The 21994-nt window shown below is 50.2% G+C and overlaps 6 protein-coding genes across 6 annotated transcripts; 2 read left to right on the top strand and 4 right to left on the bottom strand.

Moving 5' to 3' along the window:
- Positions 1–759: 759 nt before the first annotated feature.
- BKA67DRAFT_536788 (uncharacterized protein) lies at positions 760–5569 on the bottom strand (the record flags this gene model as incomplete). The annotated part of the gene is made up of 6 exons (XM_046100216.1): positions 760–4088; positions 4142–4382; positions 4433–4711; positions 4868–5093; positions 5145–5493; positions 5533–5569. The coding sequence occupies 6 exons, from the start codon at positions 5567–5569 to the stop codon at positions 760–762; spliced, it is 4461 nt and encodes a 1486-aa protein (XP_045957369.1).
- Positions 5570–6489: 920 nt separating this feature from the next.
- Positions 6490–8253, bottom strand: BKA67DRAFT_518885 (pre-rRNA processing nucleolar protein-like protein Sik1; the record flags this gene model as incomplete). The annotated part of the gene is made up of 5 exons (XM_046098047.1): positions 6490–6636; positions 6673–6762; positions 6819–7582; positions 7658–8013; positions 8102–8253. 5 exons carry the CDS (start codon positions 8251–8253, stop codon positions 6490–6492), a joined length of 1509 nt encoding a protein of 502 aa, XP_045957368.1.
- A 2731-nt stretch (positions 8254–10984) lies between these two features.
- On the bottom strand, positions 10985–12539 carry BKA67DRAFT_536786 (endochitinase; the record flags this gene model as incomplete). Its single annotated transcript, XM_046100215.1, has 4 exons — positions 10985–11967; positions 12133–12182; positions 12254–12352; positions 12409–12539. 4 exons carry the CDS (start codon positions 12537–12539, stop codon positions 10985–10987), a joined length of 1263 nt encoding a protein of 420 aa, XP_045957367.1.
- A 3368-nt stretch (positions 12540–15907) lies between these two features.
- On the bottom strand, positions 15908–18602 carry BKA67DRAFT_536785 (uncharacterized protein; the record flags this gene model as incomplete). The annotated part of the gene is made up of 2 exons (XM_046100214.1): positions 15908–17098; positions 17154–18602. The coding sequence occupies 2 exons, from the start codon at positions 18600–18602 to the stop codon at positions 15908–15910; spliced, it is 2640 nt and encodes an 879-aa protein (XP_045957366.1).
- Positions 18603–18882: 280 nt separating this feature from the next.
- BKA67DRAFT_536784 (uncharacterized protein) lies at positions 18883–20092 on the top strand (the record flags this gene model as incomplete). Its single annotated transcript, XM_046100213.1, has 5 exons — positions 18883–19185; positions 19326–19436; positions 19586–19653; positions 19837–19946; positions 20034–20092. The coding sequence occupies 5 exons, from the start codon at positions 18883–18885 to the stop codon at positions 20090–20092; spliced, it is 651 nt and encodes a 216-aa protein (XP_045957365.1).
- A 645-nt stretch (positions 20093–20737) lies between these two features.
- Positions 20738–21829, top strand: BKA67DRAFT_506546 (uncharacterized protein; the record flags this gene model as incomplete). Its single annotated transcript, XM_046097135.1, has 1 exon — positions 20738–21829. A coding segment is annotated over one exon (1092 nt), but the record flags the coding sequence as incomplete, so codon positions are not given.
- Between the last annotated feature and the right edge of the window lie 165 nt (positions 21830–21994).

The following is a 21994-nucleotide window of genomic DNA, read 5'->3' as shown; positions in this document are numbered from 1 at the left end:
CGACGGATTCGTATTACCTATGCCTTTTTATCTCCTCCAGGGCTGACTTAAGTCCGCACTTATATCCGCTACTTTCACACCTCACGCATTAAAATAGTTCTCCTCTTAACACGGACCATTTCAACCGTCTCGAGGATCTCTTGGGTGTTCGTAAGTCAGTCATGTTTATGGGGTGTGGTGTGACATGCAATGATGTACGTCAAGCAACGCTTAAACCTATACAAAACTCTAGGACTTGTACGCCTCGGTGAGGCAATCGATACAGCCGTCCAGGCTGCGTCACGTCAGGGGTTCCGCGCCGTAGGTGCTCTTCTCGCTCGGGTCGTAGTCGTAGAGCGAGATCTCGGTGGTCCTGCGGGCGGCGTAGTCGTTGTTGATCGTGTTAGTGTCAGCCATCCACTTGAGGACAAGGTGCATGTCGCTGCGTGCCCCAATGTACGATGGCAGCGACGAGGACAACGCGTCCATGGTGTATACCTGGTTATGGCCGCAGGAGTCGTCGATATAAAAGTTCCGGGGCGAGGGCCAGAATCGGCACACTTTTAACCCTGCACGCTACTCGAGAAGCAGCTTGACCGCTTCGACATGTCCATTCATTGAAACACTGTTCAGCGGTGTCCATCTGTCATTACTCGTGATTGCACACTCCAGTACCTTTGTCGAGAAGTAACCTGACTGCTTTGATGTATCCGCGGCTCGAAGCAGAGTTCAGTGCCGTAATCGCGACATAATCTCCAGTGCTTCCGATGAGAAGCATCCTTACCTCCCCCCCATTCCAATTCCCCGCTCTGCCTTAACCACCTCTTCTGTGATTACGACGTCGTTAGGCCTCTTTTCTAAAAGGAGAGCCATCACCTCTTTTCTATTCCGCTCAATCCCCGCTGCTGCCTTAACCACCTCTTCTGTAATCACGACGTCATCGGGCCTCTTTTCTAAAAGGAGAGCCATCACCTCTTTTCCATTCCACTCATTCCCCGCTGCTGCCTTAACCACCTCTTCTGTAATCACGACGTCGTCGGGCCTCTTTCCCAAAAGGAGAGCCATTGCCTCTTTTCCATTCCGCTCATTCCCCGCTGCTGCCCTAACCACCTCTTCTGTAATCACGACGTCGTCAGGCCTCTTTTCCAAAAGGAGAGCCATCACCTCTTTTCCATTCCACTCATTCCCCGCTGCTGCCCTAACCACCTCTTCTGTAATCACGACGTCGTCAGGCCTCTCTTCCAAAAGGAGAGCCATCACCTTCTTTCCATTCCACACATTCCCCGCTGCCGCCTTGACTATGTCTTTCGTGACCACGACGTCGTTAGACCTCTTTTCTAAAAGGAGAGCCATCACCTTGTCTCCATTATAACTCCCCGCTGCCGCTTTGACCACCTTTTCCGTGATTATGACGTCTGGCCTCTTTTCTAAAAGGAGAGCCATAATTAAAATGTCAAACCTTTGAGCGATTATAGAAACCACCTCTTCCGTAATTACGACGTTATCAGGCCTTTTTTCCAAAAAGAGAGCCATTACCTTGTCTCCAATATAACTTCCCGCTGCCGCTTTGACTACCTCTTCGGTGATCATGACGTCTGGCCTCTTTTCTAAAAGGAGAGCCATAATTAAAATGTCAAACCTTTGAGCGATTATAAAAACCACCTCTTCCGTAATTACAACGTTATCAGGCTTTTTTTCCAAAAGGAGAGCCATCACCTTCTTTCCATTCCACACATTCCCCGCTGCCGCCTTGACTATGTCTTTCGTGACTACCACGACGTCGTTAGACCTCTTTTCTAAAAGGAGAGCCATCACTCCAATACAATTCCCCACTGCCGCTTTGACCACCTTTTCCGTGATCACGACGTCGTTAGGCCTCCTTTCCAAAAGAAGAGCCATCACCTCTTTTCCATTCCACTCATTCCCCGCTGCTGCCCTAACCACCTCTTCTGTAATCACGACGTCGTCAGGCCTCTTTTCCAAAAGGAGAGCCATCACCTTTTTTCCATTCAGCCCATTCCCCACTGCTGCCTTAACCACCCCTTCTGTAATCACGACGTCGTCAGGCCTCTTTTCCAAAAGGAGAGCCATTACCTCTTTTCCATTCCACACATTCCCCGCTGCTGCCTTAACCACCTTTTCCGTGATCACGACGTCGTCAGGCCTCTTTTCTAAAAGGAGAGCCATCACCTTTTTTCCATTCAGCCCATTCCCCACTGCTGCCTTAACCACCCCTTCTGTAATCACGACGTCGTCAGGCCTCTTTGCCAAAAGGAGAGCCATCACCTCTTTTCCATTCCACTCATTCCCCGCTGCTGCCTTAACCACCTCTTCCGTGATTGTTGTCTCGTTTCCCCTATGCTCCAGCAGAAGATGGACAACATTTCTCCCAAACTTCCCAAATATAATAGGAACTAATTGTTCTGGCAGCATAATATGCCTCGCCTGATTATGCCCCAGCAGTACTCTCAACACCGCACCGTTCCGCCCTGCACTGCTTATGAAGCTGTCTTTGCTGAAGTTGCCTACTAAGAGATCGATCTTTCTGTCTAGAAGCACTTCAGCCAGCCAGCCGATATCAAGATCGACAGCGATTTGACTTATCGATTCTGGTACTACCTGGCCTCGTTCTGACCAGAGATAGTTCATCCATGCCTGCGCTTTCCAGCAAGTTATATCAAGAACCTGTGATAATTGACATTTAATATCTGGATTATCATAAATATCATTCGCGGAGGCGATATGGGAAAACCAGAACACAGACCCGTATTGGAAGAAGGAATGTGAATCTGCCGATCTAGTCCGAGGACCCACGCAACGCAAGTATGTCATCGAGACATATGCTGGCCAAAGACGAGCTTCGATGCTCCCAAAATAACCACCTAAGGGCTTTTTCGTCTCAAAGAAATCTTTAATTGACTGGTGTATTGGATATACCTTATCGTCGAGGACATCTAGTAAGGTGCCCAAAGTCCGATAAATCAGATTGGGCGTAAGGTTTGGACGATGTTCTAGGTATTGTGCATAGCTCGTATATCCAACGTTGGGTTCAATAGCTGCGGCGTCAGCAAGTTCAGTATAATAGAGGGGACGTCTCGCGTATATCGCCCAAACCAGAATCCGGGCATATAGCTGATCAAGCTGTATTATATCATGAACTAACTGAGCATATAGCGCTTCGAGGTCGGCAGAGCTCTTGGCAATGGTCTCCTTTATACGTGCTAGCGATGGAATGCGGATCGCGCGGGTTCTCCTAACTACCACGTCGATCCATAGAAAGGTCTGCTTAGCATGTTCGAAGAGTTGAACTTTGAGGCTCGCTTTCATATCATCAGTAAATTGCGGACCTAATGATGTAACTCGTGATTCGATGAATAGTTTCAGATCTTTTGCGTTGCACCGAAGGATTCTGCATTGTGACTGCCCCCATGCGTCATGCACCAAGCCCCCAGGCCGACTTGTACATATCAGCTTCGTGAGAGGTGCTTTAGCACCTGGAGAAATGAAAATCCTTGACAGCGCTACTATAAGTTCGTCCATTCCGTCGTCGTAGACATCGAGGCCGTCTATGACGCAGTATACTTGATCGTAACTATTAATCTCAAGCATCTGCTCGAAGATGTGAAGCAGTCTATCGATTGATGCTGTGAAAAAGCGGTCACTATTATCTGCAAGATCAGAAGGCAAAATTTGAAATAATTCTTGCCGTGTCTCGCAAAGCTGCACAATTAGAGATCTGAGCACAGCGCGGGCGTTGCGCTGTGCTTCATCAATCTTGATATTGCAGAAATAGTATATCACCTTGGAGTTGGTAAAATTATTTCGCTCGAGGTTTGTTACGATGAAGTTTGAGAGCACCGATTTGCCTTGCCCAGGATTTCCCGTGATCAAAAGACGCTGAGTCTCGTCCGAGTCCCGCCACGAGATAAAATCACTTGACCGAAGAGTCATGACATTGGCGTCAGTATCAGCCAGATTCACGTCGTCCTCATCAATGAGCCATTCAAGGGTGCCTGGCTCGGGCTTGGCCAGCTTTGAGGAATTCCTGAAGGAGTCATAAGGCGGATTATTGAGGTTTCTCCATCTTTGTTTTGACTTATCAGACAAGTCTAGGGGTGCTCAATCAGCTTTACTCTCATAACTAACTATCAGAACGACATACTGTCTGCAGATCTTTGAGAGACATACGCGACTCCTTCCGTGGCGAGGTTCTTGATTTTGTCCTTGACAATCTGATATGACTCCTGGCTTCTGGCGCTGAATTTTACCAAGCCGGAATGATCTGTATCGAAAGGGATGTTGTCTTCGTCGGCCACCGCTGTGATGCCAGTGCTGGTGGCCGACTTCTCCGTGACCATCAGAACTTTGTCACCAGACTTGGTCAAACTGCCGTCAGGGTGTTTCTAGCGACAGGATCAGTGGCCATTTGTTGATGTGTACTGATGTGACTTACCTCCACAACCGGACTATGCTGTAGTTCGTAGAATGATATGACAGGATATTGACCCTTGCAGCATTCTGCGAATTGACTGGAAACTCTCTTCAAAAAAGTGGATGGCTCTGTATCGCGATCGACCAAGAGATCTCTTATTAATGCTTCGTTGGGTTGACCTTGGACAAGGCTGTGCAGCTGTTCATTCCTCAGTCCGTGGTTTGGAACACCAAAAAAGAGCAGACCACAACATGTTGTAGACAAATCATAACGGGTACGCTTGCTTGCATGAATGAGAGCCTGAGAGATTGTCAATAACGGGCTATTTCCATAATGTTTGAATTATGCATACCTCTTTAATAAGAAGACCCCCTAAGCTGTGCCCAATAAGGATGATGGGCCGTTTGGTCTGGCTTGATATTAGCCTCGACATCCATGCTCTTGTTCTCTACATACCTGAAGCTCTGCCCGAAAAGCAGTGACCGACTCGAGAAGCATCTTCCCCATATCTTCGATTGATTTCCTGGAATTGGTTTTGCGAAGATCTGTATCGTAGCCATATAAGAGAACACGAATGCCACCAACGTCGTCGGGAAGAAAGTCTCGGAGCCACACATCGTTCCCGCCCGGCGCCTTCCACGAGCCGACCGCGTGGCTAGCGAGACCTGGGACGGCGAGTATGCTGCCACGAAATCAGTATGTACCCCTGGCAACTGATGTCCCGTGCTCTTACTCTATCTTGGCGCCAGCCTCGTCGTCGTAGAGAGGTGTTATGCCATAGAAAGTGCAGTCGTATTTATACTCGATGGGTCTTCCTTTAGTAGCTCGAGAGAAGCGTTCGACTAGCTCAGTATCCGAAAGAGAAGTGCAGAAGGACGCTGTGGCGCAAGCCCATTGCTTGCTCACTGGTACTAGTGAGATGCGGTTGATAGTCTTAACAGCTTCATCCAGGATTGAGTCTGTCGCAGCGATCTCGGCAAGGTCGTTTCGCAAAACCTCACGGCTTTTCGCTGTCGGTATGTCTTGAACGCGGAGGGCCACATGTCGTTTGGGTCGAATGTGGACGGGTTTCGCGAGCCTTGCTGAAGCTCGTTCATGTTGTCTGCGTGGGAAGAACCTACCTTTGAAAAGAATGAGCACCGTAGTGATGAGCGCCATAAATACGATCAATAATAGTCCTTGAAATGACTCCATATTAATTATGTGCTTCATGACTTATTGATGATAATGTAGTTGTGCTTTGGGGGACATTGTGACAATTGGAAAACTCAAGTTGTCCCGCGTGTCTCTGTGCGGCTGAAATTGAGTGTTGCTCTGCGAGGGGGAAATCCCACGTGATTTTTTGCGTTTCTCTTCATGATGCTCGAATAGCATCAGTTGGGCGTAGATTGTACCATATAGAGCAGAAGTATTGCTTTTGGAAGCATACAAAGCTTTAAAATCGTAGGATTGATCCTCTGCTAGTTAGGTGGATGGCTGCGGACTTGCTGTTGCTCTTCGCCCTCTATCACAAAGGAGATGGAGTTCAATCGGAGAGTTTTTGCCTTTGGATGTAAGAGTCGACGACGTTTATTTATGCAAGTTATATGATGTGCATACAGCGAGTTAGTATCGAACATGTTCCTCCCGATTTTCAAGCGTACTTTGGCCGGCTGGAATGATTACTGTCGTTGACTGTAAAGTATTCCCTCACAACGGAAGAGAACTATACTATACAAATTAGCCCCTGGTCAGGCTGATATCAAGCTGGGTCCGATTCTACGTAGGTCTGGCAGTGATGCGTTCCAACACCAAGTTCCACAGGACCTGGAAATTCAGCTGCTTTGCAGTCATCGGTGATGAGCATGGTCACAGCACCATTGAGCAGAGCAGACAATAACGTTGACATAACTACTTCAACTACTCCCAGTACGCCGTCAGGAAAACAAGAAAAGGGGGTATGAGCCCACGGGAATGTACACGTCAAACAGAAGTATTTTCCGGAACGCCGAACCATGCGTGATCGTAACCGCCGAGTCGACCAACCATTGAGAACCCGATCAGAATCAGACCAAAGATAGAAGAACAGTAAGGCTAGCTTAAGCTTCGGACTTCCTCTTCTTCTTCTTCTTCTTCTCGCTTTCTGCCGGTACTGGCTCCTCCTCGGCAGCATCGTCGGCCTTGCGCTTCTTGTCCTTCTTCTCTTTCTTTTCTTTCTTCTCCTTCTTCTCTTTCTTCTCCTTCTTCTCTCTCGCCTCACCCTCGTTGGCATCTCCGACGACTTCGGCGCTCTTGGGAAGAGGCGCGTCAATCATGTCGGCATCGATGGCCAATGACTGACCACCGGCCAGGATGTCCGCCATAGCCTTGTCCTATTGCAAATGTTAGCAAATCAGGCATACCAAAAAGTGTCTAGCTTGCAACTTACCATAGCATCAACGTTCTTTGTGGGCTTCTTTCCAGTGGCGTAGAACTCCAAGCGGTCCTCGACCTGTTGCTTCAGGACCTCACCAAACTTCTTGGAGGGCTCTTCAGCAAAGTTGTCGATTCTGCTAGCAATGGAGCACTTGTTGGCCAAGTATCTCGAAATGCGACCCTTGTCCTTGGTGTTGGCCTTGCCAATGAAAGAACTGTGGTAAATGAGACCGAATTTGGGGGTGTTGCCCTTGGTCTTCAGGGCTCTGAACAGAGCCTTCTCGGCACCGAGAATCTGTAGGGTCGAGGCAGGGTACTTGGCCAAGTTGGTCAAGCTACCAGCCTTCTGGATGAGACGTGCAGCGACAACCTCACCAATGAGGGTAGCCAAGTTGGGGGCGACAGTGCTCATCTTCTCGGTGAGGTAGTTGTACAGCGACCGTCTGTACTCGGCAAGCTTGACGACACGGCCGGCGAAAGAGGTGATGTTCTCCAAATCGGCCTCGGAAATCTCACGACCCATGGAGATCTTGGCCTTGTTGATGATCTCGGTGGCCTTCTCCTCATCCTCGTCGACGAGAGCGGCGAGCTCGTGCAGCTTGTCCTCTGAAAGGGTCGACTTGTCTCCAATGAAAAGAGCCATACGGGCAAAGCCAAGGTTGTCAGACACAATGGCGTACAGCTCGGGGAAGTGCCATGAGTAGGATTCCCTGAGCTTCTGGGAGAAGAGGTTGATACCCTTGTCGAGGTTGTCAAGAGTGGCAATAGCACGAATGACTATTGTGGGTTAGTATGTTGGAAAGGAGAGACGATTGGGGAGGGAAGACTGCGACGCGCGCAGAAGAGACGTACTGTGGTTGTCGTTCTTGTGGACGTTGAACTTGACCTTGCCACGGGAGTAAGCGTGACCAAGACCCAACTGAGCACGAGAGACATCACCCAGCTCCAGGCCCTTCAACAGCTTCTCGGCATGGGTTCGGACACCGCGAAGGAGGTCAGCAGCAACGTCGCTCGTGTCGGCAGTCTCGGCAGAAACTCCGGGGAAGGCCTCCTTGATAGCACCACCGAGGTTCTTGTCTTGGACGGCGAGGGTGACGGGGGACTTGCTGCTGGCCTTGGGCAAGTTCAGCTCGAGGTTCGACCGCAGGTACTCGTTCAGGATGCCCTCCGAGATATCGTTGATGTTCTCAAGAGCATCGGCAGCATTTCTATTTTGGGGGAGGGTGTGGGTCAGCGGCCATGTTCCCAGGGGGAGGCACACGAGTTATCTATCCCGTGTGCAGAGAGTCGACTCACCTCCAGGGAGCAAAGTTGACGAGCTGGACCATCTTGCCAAACTTGGCCAGGTCCTGGGAGTCGGTACCGCTGATGCGGTCCGGCTGGTGTACAACCTTGAACAAGGCGTAGCCAGTAGCATTTTCATGCAGGAGGAAGTCGATCTTGGCCATTGTGCCGGTTGCGCGCTGGCAATTGCTGGATTATTGGCTGCGATTCGGCTGTTTTTGGCAATGGGTTGAAGCTTTCCAAATGGCTGCTATCTCCAAAATTTTTATTGAAAGCTCCCCACCAAAAAGTGTCCGCTGGCTGCGCACAATTGCGAAGGCTTCGGCGAATATTACTTCCGTTCCGGTCATTGGCCAAAACTCAAAAAGTGCGACCTGGAAAAGGCCCCACCCTTGGATAAGTTAACTTGACGCTTTGAATGCTAAGTTAATGCTCATGCGGAATAACTACCAAATTAAGGATTACTCGCAGTAAGCCTGCTCATATGCATGCGGCACCTAACTAATCCGAGGCCGCTCTCCAAGCAGGTCACATCCAAACTCCATGCAATCATCCATCTGCTTGCCATTCCATCACAACTCCACTAATTTAGACCAATCTCAAACTTGTTTCGACCTATCCCTCAGGCACGCAACACTCCGTTCGGCGCCGAAACCCGTGCCTTCTGAGTGTCCCGGGGCTTTCGAATCTCATGCCAGTCATCTTCCATTTCTGGAATAGGCTTTGGTCTTGTTACGCGAACCCAGTCGTTGCCGCCCAGCTTGGTCCGCACCTTGACCTGCTCAGCAGCCTGCAGAGGCTTCTCCTTGGACTCGTATCCGAGCCTCTCAAAAACCCAGTTCCGTAGTGTCATGTTTGCGTACTTTTCCGGCTCAAATTTTTTTTTCACGTATATCGTGGTGTGTCCGCCTTATGTGAAGATGGAGTGATATTCAGTGCGAAGAGCGTCAAGATTTGGAAATGTTGAACCAAGAACTTATACGTCTGTCGCTTGACTGCGTCAGTGTCAGGAGTCGTCTCCAGAAGCTCGTCACTAGCAGTCACAGAGAATTGAGGCTACATCACGTTTTCCCGCGTGATCAGGTATTCTCGAGCTGCTGAGTCACTACATCATTTCTCTCCGTAACACTGTGTTCAACGCGAGATTATCTAAACAAGCTGGAACATGATTGAGACCTAACGGTCTAATACTGCACAAGTGTCAATGACTAGAACCACAACTTCCCATTTAGGCAACGTCGAATGGATGAGTCGGCCAGCGTCGTGGGTGCCGCCACGTCTAGCGGGTGGTTATGTTGAAGGGCATGACAATTGCGCCAGGGACAAAGTCCATGCATTGCATTACTGTATAATACCGGCACCGAGCTGTCCAAGCACCGACCCATGGTATTCGTTGGTACACACCCGCATCGTCAGTCGGGGCTTGCCAGCGGTGATCTGACTGGGTGGTCATACCGGAGTATGACCATGACGCGCCCTGAGGAAGCGGCGGAGGCGGCGATGCGCAGACCACCGATCTGTACCTCGAAACAAGTTGTACAACGATCACCGAGGGGGTATTTATGACTATGCTACTGATTTTCTTTTTCCGCGCAGGCGCAATGATTGGTTGCGGCGAATAAGATAACGGAAAGACCTGCACATCAATGAAGCGGGCGTTGGCGGAAAATGTGTATGCGGTGATGGTACCGAGATGTACTGATATCGCATATGTCGAAGGTAGACGGGGTTAACCGAGGACAATTATCGGGAATGGTACGGATAACAATGATGGCAGAGTTGGCACACGAAAAAGCTCAAGTGGCGAGCTTGTGAAATACATATAAAAAACAATGACTGTACTATGCGGTGCGTCCGGTTTCCTGTGCAAGTTCTTCTCGCTCAGATTGCACCGTACTTCATGGGCGTTTAACACCACTTCAGAATCGCTGCTGAAACGCCGTCGATTCCCGTGACAGTTGAACAGCGTGAAGGAAGGCATCGTGAATGCACTGCTCGATATATGCCCAGGCCATCGATGTAGAGACTCGACAAAGTCGCATAAACTATGAGGCGCACGCAATTGGCAGACGCCGTCCGCAGATGAAGACTGCGCCTGTCAGCGGTTTGCGACGGAGGCGCGCTATAAACCTCTTGGCCTGGAGCTTGCCTGCCCGATTGGGGTCGAGGGCACCATATCTCACCCTTCTTATTGGTCTCATGACCCGACGGCCCACAGGTCCAAACGCTGACGGGGAGTCGTGCAATCGCCAGACAAGGCGTATGATCCACCAATAGACTTCAACCCCCGTGAATTAATAAGCAATCAACACTTGTGATGCAATATTGCTCGGACGGAAAAGACTATTTCCTAAAGAAGACTGTGTAATCCGCTTAAGGAAGAGCCGCACCTATGAATGAACAACTATGTTTAGTTGGATATTGCGTCCGTCATGATAGCCGGGCGCGAATTGACCTATCGTCCACGAATGCTGCGAGATTCGGGATACACCTGCGTTTTATCGTGTCGGACTCCAAACTCAACAAGACAGCCATGGCATCCTGCCCAGGGCTGTCGATAATGCACTTTGGCGTTGGAAGAATAAATGAGAGTTTAAAAAGTCATGTGATTGATCGATTTCAAACGCCTAAGACTATGAAAGCTGCTGGAAAGATAATATGTACTACTGAAAACAATATATGCGATGTAGTACTATATCTGCAACATAAATCGGACCAAAAACTCCCTTTCGAGCACTGGACTTCGATAATCAATACAATAAAGGAAAACACACAAGTCCTGCCACAACTGGGCAAATGGCGTGCTATACCTCGTAGCCTTCCAATAACAATCAAAATAAAATCATCAGCAAGCTGAGGGAAAAGAATACACCCCACGACTAGACAGGAACGATTTTAGACCATGCCGGCCCGAATATTGTCATAGACGCTGTCCGGATAACTGAGCAGATTTTGTGTGTTCTTCAGTCCTCCCAGGCTCGAATAACTCGTGCCAATCAGGCTGCTAGCGTCCGTCTTATCGGCGCTTGCCTCCCAGAACATGCTGCCACCAAGACCCTTACTCTGCAGGTACGTGACCTTGCGCTGTACCATGGCCGGGTTGTCGTAGCTGATGAGCTCCTTGGTGGCGCTGTCGTATGAGTAGGTCGCGCCTGAGGCGGAGTCGTAGATCTCGGTAGCGCCGGCCTTTGGCAAGACCTTGTAGTCCCAGATGCCGTTCTCCCACGAACCACTGCCAACGCCTGAGTACGATTGACCGACGCCGGCCGTGCTCTCGAACGCGCGCCCGTAGATGGGCATGCCGAGGATGATCTTGGATGCGGGTACTCCGGCGTTGACATAAGCGGCAATAGCAGCGTCGGTAGAGAATTTGGTCGCGGTTGGGTTGCTGGGATTCGCGTACAGGTTAGCTTGGTGGCCGGAGGTGGAATCCCAAGATCCAGCGTAGTCGTAAGCCATGAGATTAAAGTAGTCAAGTACGGCGGCCATGTTAGCCAGTTGCAGCTTGTTGTAGTTATCGGGACCTGCCGGTGACGCCACTGTCAAGAGGAAATGGTAGCCAGGGGCGTGTGCGGCGGCATATGCGTCCAAGGCAGATCGTACTGTTTGCAACAGCGCAACAAAGTTGGCGGCTTGTGTTGCGTCCGCTGGGTACTCCCAATCAATGTCGATGCCATCGAATCCCCAGTCCTTCATCAACGTCACTGCCGTCGAGGCGAAAGTGGCACGTGTGGCAGCAGTGCTAGCCGCGGCTGGAAAGTTGGTGCTGTAGGTCCAGCCACCGATACTGAGAAGCGTCTTCAAGTTGCGGTTGGCTTTTTTCAGGAGATATAACTGCTTGACACAGCCGTAGGCGTTGTTGCCAACGTCATTCCACGCTGAGAAGTTCATCAGTTATGCTCTGGCTTGGTAGTATGAATTTGTGAATGTGAGCAACTGGAGGTGCTAGACTACAGCGAATAGCTTCTACAGATGAGATATCTTCAAGGATATGAGATGGTGGTTTGAAAGGGGTAAAACAGGGTGAGGGTGATATGACCTACAATCTCCTGTCCAGTGGATCTGATAATCCGCCCAAACATCTGAAGCGTAGCTGTTAATATGTTAGTCTTAACCACATAATCTTCTTTGCATGAATTTTTAATTTTTAATTTTTTTACTTACACAGTTCCGTCCTGTTGAATGTTAGCAAATGCGTATAGCACATGTGACAGCTTGTTGGCCGGTAGTTGTTGCGGTAGATAGTTACGACCGTATATACCCCTTATATATTGGTCAGTTCAGAGGTTCAACTAGTGTGAACGGTTTATTTTGCTTACCAGTTGACGAAGTAGGCAGAGTTTTCGTATCCAGATGCGCGTTCCTCAACTGCGCTAATGGGGCTCGACGTACCTAATGGAGATTGGAGAAGCAGTGCAACTGCAAGGGATTTCAAAGCGTTGAACAACATGGCTGATAACAGATCAAAGAACGATGTAATGAGAGTATAATGGTTAGGATGGGGTACCAGGCTTACCCTTGAGAAGTCAATGCAGCAGGAAAGGGACTCGAGTCAGGTTCAAGACCAGGACGGAAAATACTTATACTTGTAGAACAACCTTCAAGACATCTTGAACCTTGCCACTCGCCAACAGCATTCAAATGACAATCTGGTCACCTGCACGAGCCCCTTAGATGGACACAATTCTTGTCGAATCATTGAGCAGGGCAACGTTGCCACCGCAAGATATACCATGGTGCTTCTTGGGAGATATACTCCGCTGTCCAGGGACAAGCATATTGGTCAGTCATGTGGTGTAGTCGTTGTGACACATCGGTCTTAACAGGCACACAAAGAAGCTAGGGAGACAATACTTCGTCTTCCGCGGCCCTGACCAATGGTTGTATCCCGGAGAACAAAGGATAGCCGCGAGCCTCAAGATCGGATGCCTTGTTACATTTCGAGGTCGCCGAGGTTCATCCAAGGTCATTTGATAGCACCAACTGTATCTTGTTACTTACAGGAACATGGATCTGTGCAAGCGGAAGGTAAGCTACAATCCTGCTGTAGCCGTACAGCACCCTTAATACGTTCCCGGACAAACCTATCAACCTACTCCATGATACTGAGAAGGAAGGTAGCTCGGAGCTCTTAGGCTATGTCTCGCGGATCATCAGGGGAATCGCAAAGCGCCGAAATGAGCTTCATGGATAGAAGCGCCGATGTATCTTTGAGGTGGTGTGCATCAGGGTCCTAGTTCCTTGCGAAAGAACTTCGATAGGCACGCGGCCTTGGAGCTCTTATCGCATGGTTGCATCAACCCCAAATACCCACTGCATTCTCCATCACGCTGTCAATTTGAATGACGACCACAAGACGTCAACATACAACACTCGACTCCCTTCATATGGTCTTATCTCCAGAGGGAAAAAAGGGAGAAGAAAAAAAAAAGGTGGTGGACCGCAGCTGCGAATCATTGATGTTGCGTTTCCAGGAGATGCGATCCATAACGTTAGATCCTGATCGCGGCTGCTCCCAAATAAGCCATTGACGATCAATCAGCCTGGTAGCGCCCCTTGCAGGTTGAGGATCGCTGCAGGGCAGTATACAGGGAGCTCCCGGCACTAGGCGAAGGCGTCGAATATCGGTAATCTCGTAGGGAACCAACAGGAACCCTTCTGACAGGCAAGGGAGACGTGACAAAGGAACCAGGCAAGCCAGGCTGCCAGGAGGTCTGGATGGTCGAGGGTTGTGTGGGGGAGGAACTCCTTTGATGCGATAAGATACTGGGGTGACTTAGGAGGCGGTCGTTCCTGGAAAAAGCATGTGTCACAAGCTCAAAGTCCATTTTAGGAAATCTCCAATCCCCATAAATGGTATGGATTTGGAGCCACCCCAGCTATGTCACACCCTGCTGTCATTGAGTGCTGGGTTGCATTCAAGGATCCAGCAAGGTTTGCAACGTTACCATTTCGATGTCGAGTTCGAGAATCGCGGCTCCTATGCAGAAGGAAGCCGGAGCGTTTCTAAAAGCCAGCATTACCTTAGTCTGGCGCCAGGGAAATGGTGGGGCAGAATACAGGGGCTGGAGAGACAGTGAGGCCCGCAGGCAGCTGGTGCTTGAAGATGCAGACCCAGACAAGACAGCACCAAATATGCGAGCCATAGACAAAAGCCCCATATAGGTAGTCAGTCTGGATAACTCGCTCGAATTGTGCACGTTCCTGTCTGTAGACAAGAGTGCCCGGTAATGGATTCCTGAGAGTTGCGTTCAAGACGGTTCTTCCACTGCAATTAACAGCCGCATTTCAGGCTTTTAGTCCTGGGCCCACTAACGACATGCTCCTACATGCTCTGCAGATTGAGGCGAGCAATTTAACTTTATTTTCAACATTGTAGACGATCTGCAAGCCGCCAGAGACTTTTAGTTCATGATAGTTCGATTTAGAACTCTTATTTACCTCTTATGACCGTCTGCGTCTTAGCGTTGAGCGTTGCGTATAGAGTGATCAGCCTAAGTGGCAGAACACCCTAGACTGCGAGTTGTACGGTTTCGCAAGGCTCTTTGCTCCTTACACTTGAGCCATGAGCTGCTGCGTTGTTGGTATTCATATATTTGAAATTGTTACATTCTGGTGTAATGTAGTGGAGATGGGTTATGAGTGTCCGGTGAAGTTAGCTGGCATGTAGTGATACTGCAAAATCATTTATGCTACCAGTATCATAACAGTGTAAAGACACCTCATAATACTTTAGAACTTGAAATCCCATCTTACACAGTGTTCAACTGGAGTACCGTCGCCTTACAGGCACTAGCTGTACAAAAGAGCTTATGTGTTGAGCTGGGCTGGAGGTTCCATTATGCTGGATTTGAGAATAGAAAGACGGCCTGAGTCCTTACCATTCATGGCACTGGGAGGGGAGGGTAGGAGTCAAACGAAATCAGGCAGCAGGAGGTGCCCCATACCGTAAGGGAGGGGTAGAAAGGCCGTTTGGAGTCCTACTAAATCTGGCAATAGTCATCCTTCAATGGATGGTATCCAGAATAGGTTTGAGTGGTGTTTGTAGTGGTCACATACAGTGGCCAGTTGTAGTTTTGATATGACTATTCTTGGCATGCGGTAGTGAACAATATATTCATTCACATGACACGGATGGAACTCGCTTCAGCGTCCAAAGCTCGACGGGCAAAATACCACCTATGCCAGTCCTTGTGGAATGTGTCTCTGCCTTCGCCAAGCGGTATGATACTTGAAGGAAAGGGGGTCACCATGGGTGCCTGGAAAGCATTCATAGCCACGGATCCGCGGATCCATGGATCGCCTTCTCTTCTTCAGGTCCTTTTTAATATGTCATACTACCGTTCCACTTCTCAGCGCCACGGTGTTTGATTAGGTACCTTTCAAGCAATATCATACAAACGTCTTGGCCGAATTATTACACTTTATTGAGATTAACCAGAACACGGTCGAATGAAAGGGCCAATATCTTGTAGACTCGCGGCCGACTAACGCTTCTAGATTTTGCAAAGGCAGACACATTTGCTGTGACAGACTCGGCCACACCAGTTGAAATATTGCCGACCAGGTTCGGGTTCTTGCACGAACTAAAATTGATCGTAGCAAAAGAGGCAGAATTCATCAAACAGCAAGACCAGTAGATAGAAAATAGGAGAGTCATTAAATACGAACTAGAACTAAACTGTAGTGGGTATCGATGTCATCAGAGACGAGCACGCCTACTCCCTCGTAGCCCCAATGCTTCATGTACAATTCATTCATTACAAATGCAAGGCGAAATTCCTCCAGGATATGCAGATTATTCAGTCAGATGCGACATTATGCCTCAGCCTCCTTCGGTGCCTCTGTGGCCGTCTCAGCGGCAGCAGCGGTCTTCTCCTTCACCTCCTCTAACTCAGCCTCGAGTTTCTTGAGCTTCTCCTCCAAACTGCTGGCCTTTTCGGCAGCAGCCTTCTTGTCCTCCTCAGCGGCGGCGAGGCTCTTCTCAACCTTCTCAAAATTGGCGCTGATATCAGACTTCTCCTTCTCGGCCTTCTCGACACCCGACTCGAGCGCAGCCAGCTTCTTCTCGAGTTCAATAGTCTTCTCAGCGGCGGCGTTCTTCTCGCTTTCGGCAGAGGCAACACTCTTCTCTGCCTCGGCAAGCTTGCTGGAAATCTCAGATTGCTCATCCTTAGCCTTCTTGGCTTCCGACTCAGAAGCAGCCAGCTTCTGTTCAAGCTCACTGGCCTTCTCGACGGCGACCTTCTTGTCACTCTCAGCAGAGGCAATGCTCTTCTCTGCCTCGGCAAGCTTGCTAGAAATCTCAGATTGCTCATCCTTGGCCTTCTTGGCTTCCGACTCAGAAGCAGCCAGCTTCTGTTCAAGCTCGCTGGCTTTCTCGGCGGCGGCGTTCTTCTCGCTCTCAGCAGAGGCAATGCTCTTCTCTGCCTCGGCAAGCTTGCTGGAAATCTCAGATTGCTCATCCTTGGCCTTCTTGGCTTCTGACTCGGAAGCAGCTAGTTTTTGTTCAAGCTCGCTGGCCTTCTCGGCGGCGACCTTCTTGTCACTCTCAGCAGAGGCAATGCTCTTCTCTGCCTCGGCAAGCTTGCTAGAAATCTCGGATTGCTCATCCTTGACTTTCTTGGCTTCCGACTCAGAAGCAGCCAGCTTCTCCTCGAGAGACTTAACTTGGCTCTCCAAAGCATTGCTCTTGTCGGCGACTTCCTTCTTGCTGCTCTCGGCGGTGGCAGCGTCGGCCTCGGCCTTCTCGAGCTTTGCGCTTAGGTCAGACTGCTCCTTCTTGGTCTTGACAGCGTCGGCGACAGTGTTGGTGAACTTCTCCTCCAGAGATTTGACCTTGCTTTCCAGCTCGCTGCTCGTCTCGGTAGCCACCTTCTTTTCATTCTCTGCTGTAGCGAGACTGCTCTGGAGCTCATCGAACTTAGTCTTGAGTTCAGAGTGCTCCTGGGTGGCCTTGTCAGCAGCGGACTGTGACTCGGCGATCTTGCTTTGGAGTACATCCTTATCCTACGACGTGGTTAGTTCGAGTACGGGCTATTTTAAAAGTAGAAGATAGACTTACAGATTGAGCATCCTTCAGGTCTGCGTCAGCCTTGGATGCCTTTGCCTGGGCCTCGTCGATCTGCTTCTGGAGGTCCGACAACTGGGCGGACTGTTCCTCGTGTGACTTCTTCAAGGCATCGCGTTCGTCAGCAGCTGCCTTGAGCTTGGACTCGAGATCGGATGAGCCTGAGCTGGCCTTCTCCAAGTCTGCGGCGTGGTTGTCCTTCAACTTCTTCTGAGACTCCTCGGATGCAGCCAAGTCCTGCTTGACAGCCTCAACTTCTTTGGCAAGGCTGTCATGGGTTGACTGCAGGGTGCTGTGCTTTTCTTGCCACTCCGCGGCCTCCTTCTTGGCGGCCTCGACTTGGGCCGACGAGTCACCAGTGACCTTTTCGTGCTCCTTCTGGAGATCGGCGAGTTTCTGTTGTGCATCGGCCAACTCCTTCTTTGCAGAAGTGAGCTCAGCACCGGAGTCGCTCTTGGTAGACTCGTTGTCCTTCTCGAGAGCAGCGTACTTCTCCTTCAGGTCCGACAACTCCTTCTTCAACGACTCCAACTCCGAGGCAGAGGAGGACTCCAGTGTGCTGTACTTCTCCGTGGACTCTGCAAGTTCCTTCTTGGCAGCCTCGACCTCCTTTGACAGGCTGGCATGTGTCGTTTCCAGAGCGCTGTGCTTCTCCTTCCACTCGGAGTCCACCTTGCCGCTGGACTCCTTGAGCTCATTGATGGAGCTCTCTAGCGATGCATTCGAGGACTTGAGTTCACCGTTCGAGGTCTCGAGTTTGCTGATGGTCTCTTGGAGCTTGTTGATGGTGCTTTCGAGTTCGCTCTTGGACTGTGTCAGCTCGGCGTGCTTGCTATCGGCATCAGAAAACTTGGTCTTCAAAGCAGATAGCTCCTCCTTGAGAGATGCCTCAGAGGACGACTGCTGCTCCTGGGCTTCGGCCAATTGCTTCTTGGTAGACTCGAGCTCCTCCTTGAGGGCGGCCTCGGCAGCAGCGTGCTGCTCCTTGATCTCGGAAAGCTCCTTCTTGGCCGCTGCAAGTTCGTCTTGGAGAGTCTGCTTCTCCTGGTCGACGGTCTTGAGCTTCTCTTCCAGGATGGTGAGCCCCGTCTTGGCAGCGTCCAACTCCTGTGCACGAGCAGTAGAGACCTCCTCAACAGCGCTCACTTGTTGTGCAGCCTTGTCACTGCTCTGCTTGAGCTCAGACTGGAGCTTTGTGATATGTGCCTCGTTTTCGGTCTTGGACGAGAGCAATTGGGCATCTAGCTCGGCGACCTTTTGGCGCAGAGTTTCGACATCTTTGGAAACGGTGGTGACCTCCTTCTCCTTCTTAGTGAGATCTTCCTCGAGGACAGCGATGGTCTCTTCGCGGTCGGCGAGCTTCTTCTCGAACTGGGCCTTCTCCACCTTGGTGAACCCGCTGTCGCTGTCTTGCGGAGAGAAGACGGAGAGGACGTTACCCATTTCGACGATTGCTTCTGAGGGGTTAAAAAAAGGGAGAATCGGCGATATTGGAGGGTATGGCTGCTCTCCTAGGAGATATTAAGCTGGAGTGATGGGCTTGGAGGGGAATATGGGCGGAAAGCACAGGAGGAGGCGCCGATGTTATGGTGCAAGATGCGCGGGTTTTCTACAGTAGCCTGCCGCTTTGAATAAAAACATTTTCGGGCTCCATCCGTTTGGTCACCTCGGTGATTCGATTCGATCCGTGATGAAATAAACTGGGCCGTGCAGGCCCCGTACCATGCCAAAGTACACTGCCCAAGTTCCAATATTTCCAATATTTCCAATCTTCTTACATATTTGCCCCCCCATCGTCACCGCAAATCGCGTTACTCAAAATTACCATTCAATCTCGTGGGCCAGCGGTCATCACCGAGCATGTGATTGCGTCAATGCACGTGGCACCGGTTTGTATATCTTTCTCGTCCACGGCACCCATTCCAGTCACAAACTTGGGATGCTGCTTGTTGTGAAAGGCACCGGCCCATCCCAGCCCGACATAAACAAAGCGGTGACCAGAGACCGCCCAAAGATGGCGGGGCCAGTACGAATCCGTCCGTAGCGTTGATCAGGGTCCATCCGAGGGGTCCATTCGAGGGTCCGTAGTGAATGCATTAGCGACTGCATAAGCTGACAAAAACCCTGTTCCCTGCCATTAGTGCACTCTCTGGCTCTGTCCTGCAGTACTGGTACGGGCTCGACGGGATCCGTAAGCGCGGTGTTGACGCTTGCATATCCCGTCTGCCTCAACTTGGAACAACTTTCGGACCAGCTCAGTCCCTCGAAGAAACACAGGTATTATTAATAACTTCTTTATAAAAACGTTGGCGGTGTGACGATCAATCAACAGCTCCAGCACAACACCCAATGCATCAACCGCTGAAAGTTGGATGGACATTTGCAGCTCCCCAAAGCTATGCCCGTACATACTGATAAAAGCTCAGGTGGGACAGATGCCCAACAGCAAAGGGCCCCCTGATGCAGCCTGGCAGTCTGGCAACTTTGGAGGCGAGTAAGTAGCAATATTTTATCAAGCGACTCAAGTATCCTGTGAATCGCTTTCCCTTCGACAAATCTACTATTTTCACACCTGATTATACCATCTCGTGCTGCTGGGTTCAGCATCGTGGTCGTAGCAACAGCTATTGCCGCAGTTGTGCCCATAGCTTCAATAGCCTCTTTTGGGTACTTACAGTAGTCGTATCTTTGGGGGGCCAACAATAGACACTACTAAATGGACAGCTCGATTCTCCATTCAAGCCGCCACAGCCGAATGTCAAAGTCAGCCACTCAACGAGTATGATAGTAAGATCAATGCCCGGTTGTGCCGATTGTCAGGATCCATCCTTCACAAGCCCATGACAGTTGAAGAGCGTAGCTATTTATTTCTAGATGGCGACTACGTAGTATCTTGTGCTGTTGGCAGCAGTACCAACAAACAGTCAAAATAAGTTGATTGTGCAGTTGATGGCCCCATGACCTTTGTATGGCATCCAGAAGTTTATTTCCAAAAAAATACTCTCCAGATCAATACCATATCACAGAAACTTTAATATCAAAGGTTCAAAAACGTAAAGCGGCTTGTCTTTGCGGCTTTACAGTTTGGTAAGGTAGCAAAAGATCGCGTGAGACTTTTCAAGGTGAGCAGCTAACCGGATTCTTACACCGCCTCTGCAACGCTGCAAAAGCTTATTTTCCTGATCCGTGCCCGGAAATCCTGTCTTTCACCCCAGGCTCGGACTGGAAACTTCGCAGAGCACTTCTCCTCACAAAGCACAAATTATCACCAAGAACATTTCAGCACAGCTACACGCCCGAGCGCGAGCCACACAGGGTACCTGCATTGGCATAGTGCCCCAAGTTCAACTGGATTGGTCAATTCAATTCTGCTGGTTCCTATTTCATAGGGTAAGCCAGTTCTATGATTCCGTCTTCGGCCTTGACCAACCGCGCTTGGCGGACAAGTTCACGCCCTGCGTGTCATTGGCCGGCTTCGATTGCTGTGTCCTTGATAGATTTGTATGCTGATATAGCCCGTACTTAGTTGTCATTTTGGTGTTCATATCTGGTCAATACAGCCCTTTTTTGCACTCAAAATGCCAGCCATTATGGATGATCCCGCCAGCCCGACCATATATCGTAGGTCGGGGCCTGTGCCATATCCAGAGCCTGGAAAACCAGGCTTTCCCGCAAGCATTAAACCGCGACAAGTGACGCTTCGTGACCGCCAAACCATCGCCACTGTGATACCCTTCGCATCACATTCTCAAGTGCCTCCTTTGTTACTGAAGTACTTGTGGGACCAGTTTGCCAAAGAGATCCAAGGTGGCGACACATATCCTATGATTGAGCCAATGCCGCTAGAGCAGTATTCCAAATACTGGTTCCAGAACTTCGCAGCTATCATGCTGCTTGGCACCATCGACGGCCCTGAGCAAGTCGTCGAAGGCAAGGACTGGTCCAAGGAGTGTCTCGGTACTTTTTATATCAAGCCCAATTACCCTGGTCGCAGCAGCCACGTCTGCAACGCCGGATTCATCGTCACCGAAGCCGCACGAAACCGTGGTATAGGTAGGCTCTTGGGCGAGACGTACCTGGACTGGGCCCCAAAGCTTGGGTACTCTTATTCCGTATTCAACCTGGTCTACGAGACAAACGTTGCATCGTGCAAGATCTGGGACGCACTTGGCTTCAAGCGCATCGGGCGTGTCAAGGGCTGTGGCAACCTCAAATCTTATCCCGACCGTCTCGTCGATGCCATCATCTACGGACGGGACCTCGGAGAAGCCGCCGGAGACGGCGCTGATGGGCCGGTGAGTGAAGAAAGATTCGACAAGATCAAATTTTACCTCAAGTACGGAAAGTACCCGAACGGATCTGACCGAGCCGAGAAAAGCAGACTCCGCAGCGCAGCGACGCATTACAAGCTGCTTGAAAACGACGTCCTTATGCTGAAAGACAAAGAGGTGATTAGCGATCCGGTACGGCAGATGGACATTGCCAAGAAGACACATGAGGCAGGAAGCCACGCTGGCATCAACAAGACCACGGCAACCATTGCAGAGCGATATCACTGGAGCCGCATAAAAGAAACGGTCTCAGATGTAATTAGGCTATGCTCTGAATGCAAGGAATTGGGCAAGCTCCCTTTGCCGAGTGCTGCGGCCCGGAAAACCACAGTGAACAACGCTGTGTCAAATGTGGGCGCGGAAAGCAACGCCGAGATGGTAGAGACCGGGGTCATGCCTGGGCCAGTTACTGGCGTGGAACGGGTTCTGGGCTTCAGAGCGCCTTCATCACTCACACCCCCACATGTCGTTGCATCACCGCCAGTCGATGCGCACCCCAGACAC

Source organism: Truncatella angustata, assembly GCF_020726525.1.
Source record: "Truncatella angustata strain MPI-SDFR-AT-0073 chromosome Unknown BKA67scaffold_5, whole genome shotgun sequence".
Classification (NCBI taxonomy): domain Eukaryota; kingdom Fungi; phylum Ascomycota; class Sordariomycetes; order Amphisphaeriales; family Sporocadaceae; genus Truncatella; species Truncatella angustata.
This window is presented reverse-complemented; position numbering and strand designations above follow the sequence as displayed.